The sequence below is a fragment of the Vombatus ursinus genome, unplaced genomic scaffold (assembly GCF_900497805.2).
Source record: "Vombatus ursinus unplaced genomic scaffold, bare-nosed wombat genome assembly UNPS02014945.1, whole genome shotgun sequence".
In the NCBI taxonomy this organism is placed as follows: Eukaryota; Metazoa; Chordata; class Mammalia; order Diprotodontia; family Vombatidae; genus Vombatus; species Vombatus ursinus.
In genome coordinates this window covers 2,861,333-2,872,211 of record NW_020954723.1, presented here as the reverse complement: position 1 = coordinate 2,872,211, position 10,879 = coordinate 2,861,333, and the positions used below count along the sequence as shown (strand labels likewise).

The following is a 10,879-nucleotide window of genomic DNA, read 5'->3' as shown; positions in this document are numbered from 1 at the left end:
CTCTCTCTCTCTCTCTCTCTCTCTCTCTCTCTCTCTCTCTCTCTCTCTCTCTCTCTCTCTCTCTGGTGATGCTGCTTTGGTGTTCCTCACAGATGTCCAGGATTCCCTAGCATCAGCTTCCAAAAGTGGTAGCCTCCCAGAGTTCAGAATCACTAAGGGTCAGTTCTACCTGGATGTCTCTGACCTACTTAGTAGCTGCTGAGCAGCATGACTCAGATTTATTGAGACAACTGTCAGAGCTTAGTGAAATTCTAGTCAGCTGTGATCTTGGGGTGCTATGATCTTGATTTTGATTACTGCTCTTGGGGTCTACCTCCTTCTAAGAGGAATGTTACAGATAAAAGGTTAGGGCCATGGGCTACTGGGTGTTTTCTAGAGGGGCCATACCTGTCAAATCTGACCATACTAAATGTATTATGGTTAGTCATTTCCATGGGAGGGTGGCTGATTAGCTGAGAGTTTGGACCCAGTCAGTGAAGAGGCAGCTTCTGTTTTTCCTCTTCACAGGCTTTATTTTTCTCCAAAAGCAAAATCACGTGACTTTGGTGGCATTGAACAATAAACTTGAGTCAGAAAGCCTGAATTCCATTGCTATGGACTTTCATTCTAATATAATTTCATAATCCCCTATTTATTTTCCAATAACTCAGAGGCATTTTAGAAACAATGCTTTGAATTCCTTATAGTGAAATGCCATAGAAGTAAAGCATCAAACTACAATGTCTTCTATCACCAAAAATATTGGTTGGTTCTGGGTCTTGAAACACAAGTAGGGCTTTGTCCAAAAAGATTTTACAATATAGTTGCAGGGACAACTGTTTCAGTTGTTCAGTCATTTTTCAGTCCTGTCTGACTCTTCATGACCCCTTGTGGGGTTTTCTTGTCAAAGATAATAGAGTGGTTTGCCATGAGAAAACTGAGACAAACAAGCTTAAGTGACTTGGCCAGAGTCACACAGCTAGTAAGTGTCTGAGGCCAGATTTGAACTCAGGAAGATGAGTCTTCCTGACTCCAGGCCTGGCACTCTATCCACTATACTACCTAGCTGCCCGAGACTGCTGTTACATCTACATAAAACAAATAAATAACAGTAAAAGGTAGCATGTACTACATATGCAGTGCTTTGCACCACCTCTTTCTCCTCCCTGGACAGAAGCTAGGAGGCTGTTTATAACAGTTTAGGTCCAACAGACAACTTGAGAGGCCATCCTGTGGACTGAGCAGGAAGTTTCCTCCATGAGGCAAAACATAGAATCATAGCTCCATTTTCCCAAGCTAGAATGTATGATTGCTGTTAGGGTTCATGTCTCTGATCATACCCACCACTGATGGTAAGCCCAGCACTGTTGCCTTTGGTTTTTGATGGTGGCTTTGTCTTTACTTCCTCTTTTCAGTTCTGTTGAACTCAGGCCCTTATGTCTCACATGACCAACCCTTTCTCCTCCCCTAGCCTAAGCCTTCCAATAGTCCTGATTCAGCCCTGGCCTCTATTCCATTGCCAGAGGTATTGGGAATGGAAAAAAAGAGAGAATTTGGAATTCCAGGATGCCTAGTGGATACCCCTTTTATCTGCTTCGATTGCATCCTACTGCTTCTGCACAGGTTCACTTGTGGCTGCAGAGCTCTCACCTACTAACAGCACTGCGCTCCTCATTCTGGCACCTTAAAAAACGTTTCCATATGGGACATTAACTCTCTTCCATTTTCTCTCTTTTTCCTGTATGGTTTCCATTTTCAAATAGCACTCCTGTTGTCTCCAGGTAAGAGGTTTGTTTTTCTTCTTTTTTCTTCCTGTCAGTTGTCAGATGGTTTCTGCTCTTTGCCCCTTTTTAAGGGACACTTGTGTCATAGCAGGGACTAAGGTTTGGCAGTCAACTTGGGGATGTCAAGGATATTTAACCCTGGCAAGTTCTTCAAAGGCTTGAGGCCTCGTTTCACTAATTTTACACAGTTTTGAATCAGAAGTAGTATTCTTAGCATCATTTTTTACATGGACTTATAGGGGAAGGGGGCAGGAACATCGCTACTGTTTCCAAATATCTGAAGGGCTTTTCATATGAAAGATGGATTAGCTGTATTCTGTATGCATCCAGATGGGAAAAGTGGGACCAGTGGTTGGATGTTAGAAGAAGGTGGATTTAGCTCAAGATAAGAATTTACTGACAGAGATATCCAAAAATGAAATGACCAGCCTTATGAGGGAAGAAATTTCTCTTCATTGAAAGTGTTTAAGCAGAGTTTGGATAACCACTTGTCAGGAACATTGCAGAAAGGATTCATGAATAAAGAAGGGGTTGGCTTTTATAACATCTAAGATCCCTTTCATATGTAAAATTCTTTGGGCCTATTATTTAGCTGGTACCTTCTGACTCTTAGATGGGAAATGGAACATATGAACAAGACTCCTCCCTAGTCCTAATTCATCCGATATCTCAATTAGGTAATGGGAGAACGAGAGATTGAGCTGTATAGCCCCTGAAAACAGGCTTTTGAAGATGAATTTTGAGGATATATTTTTGTTTCAAAAGCTATAGGGGCTTTGGTGGAGGGGACCCCAAACTGTCAGCCAGAGTTAGAAAAGTCAGTTATGTAATAATTTGGGAACTTTATTGATTTTTGAAATTTTCTATCTCATTAATTCAATTCAATTCAGCAAACAATTATTAAGCACCCACTATGTACAAGACCCTTTGCTTGGTGCTGAGACCCAAGCTGCTAGAATGCTTGAAAATGTCATCATTGACCTTCATACCCACTTATACCAAGAAATATGTAAGTAAACTCAAAGAAATATTTGAAGCTTTTCTCCTGGCTCGAAATAGAAATGTTGGAATGCCCTAATGAAAGGAGTCAAATTAATTTAAAAGAGATTCTGAAATAAATTTTAGGCTTACAGTGAGATTCGTTCCTGAGTCTGGGGTATGCTTCTGTGAGTGGGATCCAACTATGAAGTATTAGTTAGACTCAAGGCAAAAAGTTAGCATTGCCTTTCCCCTGGGTATTAGAGAGGAGCTGCAGCTAATAGCTTAGTGCAGAAAGGGTCAAGGCAAGAGGAAATGTAGTTTTGTAGGAAGATGTTTTATTACCTTTTAAGAAAATGTCATATATATCGTTTTAGACCTTTCAGTGAAGAACCATCTGAAGTTGTGTGAGGTACAAAGGTCTTCTTGCTAGCACGTGCTACATTATTTTTCAGTAGCTGAAGCCACCCTTCAAACTTAATGCTGGGTTGTCAATATAGATCACACATTTATTTTAGTGAGTTCCTTTTTTAATGGTGTGGATAAATCCATCTGTATTTCTTTGAAAAGAAGGGAGGAAAAGAGGTAGAAAAGGAAAAGAGAAGAGAAAAAAAGGCAAGATGACAAGAAAAGGGAAGAAATAAATTTGGTTACAGAAGCTTTATCTTTACTTGTCCTACTTTTCCCTTCTCTCTGATAATTTTCATGGTTTAATTCTGTCACATGGAGTTCTACCAAAATCTTCAAACATTTTCACTAATTAAAATTATTTTTTTTCAGGATTTCAGATTAGAGGAAAAGGCTTTTTCTCCAAAACTTATTAACTTCCTACTCTAACCCCACCCTCCATGGATGTCAATTTTCATCTGCCTATAAGCTCAAATTATACGCAAGAATGCATCTTTATGGGCTTCTGAATTTGGGAATCTATCATTTGGGAGCATGACTTAAGTCCATTGGGTAGTCTCAAGCTTTTTTTTTTTTTTTATAACTATTTTTATAGGGTGGGCAACCTCTGCCGGTGGGGTAATGGAAATTAAACCTTTCTATGCCTTTACTGTCTAATCAAGCCCAGGGATGTCTTCTGAAATCCAGGGATACTCTGTAGTTACTTTTCCCATGTGAAAGGGTTTTTGAGTCATCACCCATAACTTCATCTGCTTTAAGTTTGACGAACTGTTCTCTCTTCATATGCTTTTCAAGCCTCTATTTTATCTTCCCTTCCTCCTCTGAAACTCTCCTTCCTAGTCTTCAAATTTTAATACATTTTGCTCATACACCAAGCAGACTGTCCAGGTCATCAGTAATCCCTACTTTCCCTTGAATCATGGAGGATTCCAGTCACATCATAGTGCATAATAGTGACCAGAATAATTGTTTTCTGGCTCAGCTTTCTCTCAAGAAATCCTAGTTGGGGTTTGAATTCAGTGGAAGGAACAAAAATCTACAGTATCCATACTGAAGATGAAACTGAGGCTCAGCATCTGTAGTGCTTTGGAGACATGTAGATCAGCAAATAATTATGGAAGATTTAATATTATAAAACTCTTTACTAGATGCTATAGTATATACAAGGTACAGGGTCCTAGACAGAGATTCAGAAACAGATACAGAAATTTATATAGAAAGCTGTATAATAAACCTGATTGCCATCACAGAGAAGTGGATAGGTCAATAGGTAAATCAATATTCTACCTAATAGATATAGTACTAGATTGGCAGATAGACAAAGACTTACATAGGGACACTGACATGTCACTAGGGAACTCATTATGTTGGCATAAGGAGCTGTGTGGCCCATGTACAGATATGACCTAGGGGAAAATAGCACATCTCTGCCAGACAGAGTATAACACTTCTTTTGTGAGACAGTGACATCCAATAAAACACACACACGCACACACACACACACACACACACACACACAGAATCCATGCTCTGATTTCTGAGGAATCTGATGGAGTGGCCCTAGGAGCCTAAGGGGACTCTTCAATCACTCCCTAAAGGGGAGGCAGGTCACTATTGTGTGTCCAAAGGACTGTCTTCCAGGTTTATTTACACTTTAGGCATAGCCTATTGTTGTCTAAAGGAATTAGCTGTTGAGATGCTCAGATGATGGGGCCAGAGGAAATAAAAACATTTGAATGTTGTCAATTCACCTGGAAATTCAAGAAGACAATTTCCCATAAAAGAGTCCTAACCTTTTTTTGGGAATAATCAAAGTCTGGCTGCATTTTAAACCTAGTAGGGAAAGACAGCACCATGGACAGTTCTGAGGCTGCTTGGTATTAATGCTCCAACCTCCCTATTAAAGTTTTTTAAAAATTAATTCTTCAGATTTCCCATTAGCTATTGCCGTCCTTGATGCTGGGGAAATCCCTCAGTGGATCACTCATTTTTGATCCTTTTAATGGATCCCCACACCAACATGAGCTGACGTTAGTTTTTTTCCCCCTCTCACACCAATTCATCAAGCTATAACGAAAGGAAAGGCCTCATGGCATCTCTGTACCTTGAGACTATTCAAACACAGGAATCCCCAAGGAAACTCAGCATGTGGTGTGGAAGTAATTAAGGTACCAAATGAAAGAATTAATTGTATGAGCACATGCGGAACTAGATGTGTCTAAGTCAAACTAAGCTCTGGAAAGAATAAACTGCCAAACACTTCTTATTCTTTAAGACAGAAAATATATCTGTCTGCATATTGAAGCTGCCTTAAAAGGGACTTGCCAGCATAATTGGGAAGAGCCTCTGACTGTTGCAACCCAGAACAGTCTCTACTGGCCACAGAGTCAGGATGCTAGACTTCCCAGGGGGAGCTCTGGGAGGAAGCAAAGAGACTGATTGGAGTTGAAGAATCAGAATTGTTTTGAGAAAATTTTGCCTAGCTCCCATGGAGTTAGTTTGAGGCATCACTAGATGAAAGCTCATGAAGCTTTTGGGAAATGTTCCAGATTCCTTATTGTGAGAATGGCATGCTCTTTAAATGCCGATATTCCTGGAAGCTGCCTCCTTCTCTTTATTGGCACCATCCTAGTTCTGAAGCGCTATAAACAGCTGTTTATGCAATATGGCAGGCATTTCTACTGGGTCCAATGTTCTTTACTTTCCACCCAGGACTATGTCATGAAGTTATTGTTCAGCCATTCAACAGTTGCACTTTTCCATATGAAAGATGACGGAATATGCATGTCAGTGGAGGGGAAGCTAGAGGCATCCTTATCTAAAAAAACAGGAGCCAGAATGACTTGGAGATAGATGTTGGGCAAGGATTTGGGATTTATGTCTGATCCTGTCAGTAACTTATTGAGTGACTTGGGGATGTGATTCAATTCCTTGAGGAATTTCCCATATGCAAAATAAGACAGTAATCATTCTGTGGAAATTAATAGGATATCTATAAAGGACCAGGATCTTCTTGCTAAAAGTGCTAAGTAATAAAGGTGTTAATATGCATAAGAAATGTATGTTCTTTCTCTGCTCCTTTTACCCAAAGCACTGAATTGTAGGCTTCTGGGGAAAGTGTCCTGAAGCTTGGTTTTATTTTGTTTTGTTGCAGATGTGACCGACAGGAAGCTATCCATGGAGGAGGAGGAGGCCAAGAGGATAGCAGAGATGGGAAAGCCAGTGTTGGGCGAGCACCCCAAATTAGAAGTAATCATTGAAGAGTCCTATGAATTCAAGGTCAGGACATCCATAAGATTGAATTGAAAGAGTGCTGGTATGGGAGGCAAGAGATTTGGGGTTTAGGTCCAGTTCCACCATCAAATGGCTGTGTAAGAGGGGAAAAGAATTAAAATTGTGCTGTGTCTCAACTTTCTAGTCTGGGAAATGGATATAACACTGCCACAAGGGGGAAGTTATGAGGACAAATTAAAGAAATTAGGAGGGATTATAAAAATGCTACTTATTTAACATTTGTATCCACTGGCAGGTCTCCTAACCTCTCAAGGCCTCAGTTTCTTTTTCTTCATACTGAAGAAGGTGATCATTGTGGTCCCTTTCATAGCTAAATCCTGTGATGCTAAAATCCTATGACCAGATGATCTCTAAAGTACCTTTAAGTTCTAAATCATATTTCATCATAATCATTATTACAATTTCATTGTTAAAGCTCAGGTGGTATAAACTTATTGCAATAGCACAGGTCCTATTAGAAATGGTTATTGTGACTATTATTTCTGGGGAAATGTGAGGAAAGAAAAAAAAGGAGAGAAGGGTCCTTTGATACTTTTCAGTCCTCAGCCTACACAAATCCATTCATAATTTCCCCAGCCTCCAGCAATGAAGCACTCTCTCATCTTGCTCCCCTTGCCCCCTGTCACCATTCCAAATAACATAGAATTCCTCAGTGGGCCCTGAGAATTCTGACCTCACGGCTTCAGGTTTCTATTTCTTTGACAGAGTACAGTAGACAAATTAATCAAGAAGACAAACCTGGCCCTGGTTGTGGGGACACATTCCTGGCGTGATCAGTTCATGGAGGCCATCACTGTCAGTGCAGGTGAGAAGCATTAGAGTTATGGATGCCAAGGAGGTTGGGCAATACTGGTGAGAAGGGGTAGCCAGTGGGGGAAAGAAGAAACATTGGTCCATGGCTTAGGAGAAGATGGAAATTCCTATTTCTGAGGATACCCATATGCCAGGATTCATTATCCTACTCCCAATTGTGCAGGTGAATGGTAACACCCCTCTCTGTATATTAGTTTCCCCTTTCTGCAAAAAGAGAGGCAACACATTCTTTGCCTATTTACTTCTGAACTTTGAGAATTAATAAAATTGTGGAGGTGTCTTTTAAAAGAATTTCATTTATATCTTTTGTTTTCATATCACCTTCATTTCTGAATATATCTCTTCCCCCTCTCCTACCCAGCAAACCATCCTTTGTAATAAAAAATAAAAAAGGAGAAGAAAAGCAATTCAGCAAAACAAACCAACATATCAACCAATTTTGACAGCATGTACAGTGATAGAATTCTCTACCTGTGTATTTCTTCAACTCCTTTCCGAGGTCAAGCTTCATTATAAGGTGGTTTTAGCTCCTTAAGAAGACATTCTCCTGTCAAAACTGGAAGCTGGATATTTCACTTTTTTTACTGTTGGCCTGAGATCAAAGGACTATCTTTAGTGATGTCCCATGGCATTGCTGTAGACCACAACTCATAAATACTGCCATGAGGTAGAAAACCACAGCGCTAGTGTGCGCTCTCTCTCTCTCTCTCTCCCTCTCTCCCTCTCTCCCTCTCCTTATCCCTTACGATATCAGCAAAGCACAAGTATGTTCGTCTCTCAGCAAATGGTGAACAGAGAGTTGCTGACTAGCCATGGCTGCTTTCAGAACTCTTCATTGCCATAGCAACCCACAAGGTCATATCCCACAGGTCCCAGTGTCAGAGTAAAGTTATAGCCCCGGAGAGAAGACTTGGTGCTGACCCACTTTCCAGCATCAATGGCTAAGGATCCATCCTCTCCTTCTGTTACCCTCTGATCACTGCTTTGGTCCCTTGATAAAAAGAGGCCAAAGGGGAAGGAAAATAGAGGAGTAATGCATTTTCTGGTGTTTAAGGGAACTCTTGAAAAAAATTCAGCATTGAATTACAGACTATTAGAGCTGGGGGGAACCTTGAAGGTCTATTCCAATCCCTTCATCTTACAAATAAGGAAACTGAGGTCCAGAAAGATGATATGATTTTCTAAAACTCACAGAATGCAGAAAAAAATGGACTCCATGCTTTCTGACACTGAACTTGGTGATTTTCTTGCCATAAAACACTGCCTATTATGAAGCCCAGACTACTCCAAGCACGCTATGCCATCACAGGGTGAATGTGCCAACTGTATGTAGGTAGAGTCTTTTCCTAGTAGACAATCTTGGCTTATTCAAATTAGGATCCACCTGCCTTGTCTTTAGGTTTTGGGGACATCTTGACAGAGAGGGTAAGTGTAGTCAGTAGAATATCTGGGATTTCAACCCAGGTCCTCTGACTCCAAATCCAGGATACCTCCATTAGTAAAATGAGGCAATTGCACTAGATGACACATCCTTTCCAGTTCTAAATCTATGATCCTATGAACTCTTCCTCCTCCTTTTAAAACAGCAATGGTTATTCCCTCCGAAGTTTGATGCCTCTGTTTTCCCTGACAGTGAGAAGTGCTATTGGCTTTCTTTTTTGCCCATCTATCCTGGTCCATGAAAGATCATCTGCTTTCTTTCTTTCTCCTTCCTGGAGGACCCACGTTGATGTGATGAAAGCTGCCAAAGCTTTTCCCATCATCTCTGCATTTTATTGATACTACTATGACATCCTCAAAAAGTAGAAAAAAATTGGGGGGGGGAAGCACTGATTAGATACAGTTTCTAAGTGTCTAAAATTGTCCTTTCTGGTTATCTGTTAATATCTCATAAGCACAGATGACCAATTCCTGGGTTTTATGATCAGTTTGGTATCATGTGTTTCATTACAGTAGAGAAGTAAATGCAGTTCCTCCTACACCACTTCATCTCAGCCTCTGACCTAAATTCTGTTTGAGATTGGCCAAGAGATAGCAATATCAGTCTGTTGTGGTATAGCCTATTTAAAGGAGCAGTTTCTTGGGTCTGCAGGACTCTCTTCCTGCTCCCTTTGGGAAAAGGTCTAAATGCCAACATGTGCTCACACATGCTCACATGCACATGCATGCATACACACATGCACACAGAGGAATATAAATTCTCTGCTAGTTAGCTGGATTTAGAAGGAATAAGGAGTGGAAAATATGATCTTCTGTACACTTTACCTGCTCCCATTTTTCTTGATTCCAGCAGGAGATGAGGATGAGGATGAATCAGGTGAGGAGAGGCTGCCTTCCTGCTTTGACTATGTCATGCACTTCCTCACCGTCTTCTGGAAGGTGCTATTTGCCTGTGTGCCCCCCACAGAGTACTGCCATGGCTGGGCCTGCTTTGTGGTTTCAATCCTCATCATTGGTATGCTCACCGCCATCATTGGTGACCTGGCTTCCCACTTTGGCTGCACCATTGGCCTCAAGGACTCCGTCACAGCCGTTGTTTTTGTGGCCTTTGGCACCTCCGTCCCAGGTGAGAGTATGGGAAGAGGATGCTGAGAAGATGGGGTTGGTGGGGAGAAAATGCTATGTGACTCATGTATGATGCTATACTTATCCCTGCTCCTCAGCAAAAACAGTCATTTTAGGGCTTGGGCCAGTGGTTCTCAACAGTTTCTCTTAGGCTTATTAGCCAACAATCTTGCACAATGCTTTACGGTGAGGAAATGGGAACTTTACGCATACCATGCCCCGTTCCCTCAGAATCCTGCCTAAAATGGCCCAAACTCAGGATATCCTTAAATATGAAGAGGTTGATCCCTTGAAGGCCCTTTAGGACTTAAAGCCAGAAAACCTCTTGGATGACTTTCATCAAGTCATTCAACTCCCTCTAAGCCTCAGTTTGCTCATTTGTAAAATGGGGCTAATTCTACTTACATCACAGTGATTGTGTGAGGATCCAACAACATAATGCATACAAAGTGCTTTCTGAATACAAAATTTTATTGTTATCAGCCCCATCCTTTTGCTGCACTACAAAAATTAATTACAGGGTATAGGGAGGAAGGAAATAAGCATTTATTAAGCACCTACTGTATGCCAGGAACTTTACAAATATTATCTCATTTGATCCTCACAACAACTCTAGGAGGTAGATACTGTCATCATCCTAATTTTACAATTACTGAGGGACAAGGAATATAAGACACTTGGCCAGGATCACACAGCTTCTAAGGCCGATTTTGAACTTGGGTCTTCTTGACTCTAGGCCTGGAGCTCTATCCTCTTTGCCACCTAGCTGCTTGTAAAACATGACACCTATTCTCAAAGAGCATATGCAGTCAAGCGTTATAGACTCCTTCTTGTCTCTCAGTGATCCCAAATAACTCAACCTGGTCTAGTTTAGACCATCCCATGGAGCCGACCGCACCTTAGGACTCAACCTCTAATCATCTACCTTTGTTAGCTCCCTGACACCTAGAGTTCAAGGATCACCACAGAGCAGATCCTGAAAAACAATAGGGTTTTAGAGCTAGAAGACTCAAGAGATCATCTTGTCCAATCACTGGACAGACTCCGCAGTCCTAGAA

General features: G+C 41.1%; 1 protein-coding gene across 8 annotated transcripts in view; it reads left to right on the top strand.

Moving 5' to 3' along the window:
• LOC114030102 (sodium/calcium exchanger 3) overlaps nt 1–10,879 on the top strand; it is a 216,225-nt gene that overhangs the window by 201,919 nt on the left and 3,427 nt on the right. For 6 of the 8 annotated variants that reach the window (XM_027844795.1, XM_027844792.1, XM_027844794.1 and 3 more), the window contains 3 exons: nt 6,304–6,428; nt 7,149–7,248; nt 9,547–9,822. In XM_027844795.1, coding sequence (XP_027700596.1) covers nt 6,304–6,428; nt 7,149–7,248; nt 9,547–9,822 — 501 coding nt within the window. The remainder of the gene's footprint in view (nt 1–6,303; nt 6,429–7,148; nt 7,249–9,546; nt 9,823–10,879) is intronic. The other 2 variants (XM_027844798.1, XM_027844796.1) reach the window with 1 other exon arrangement.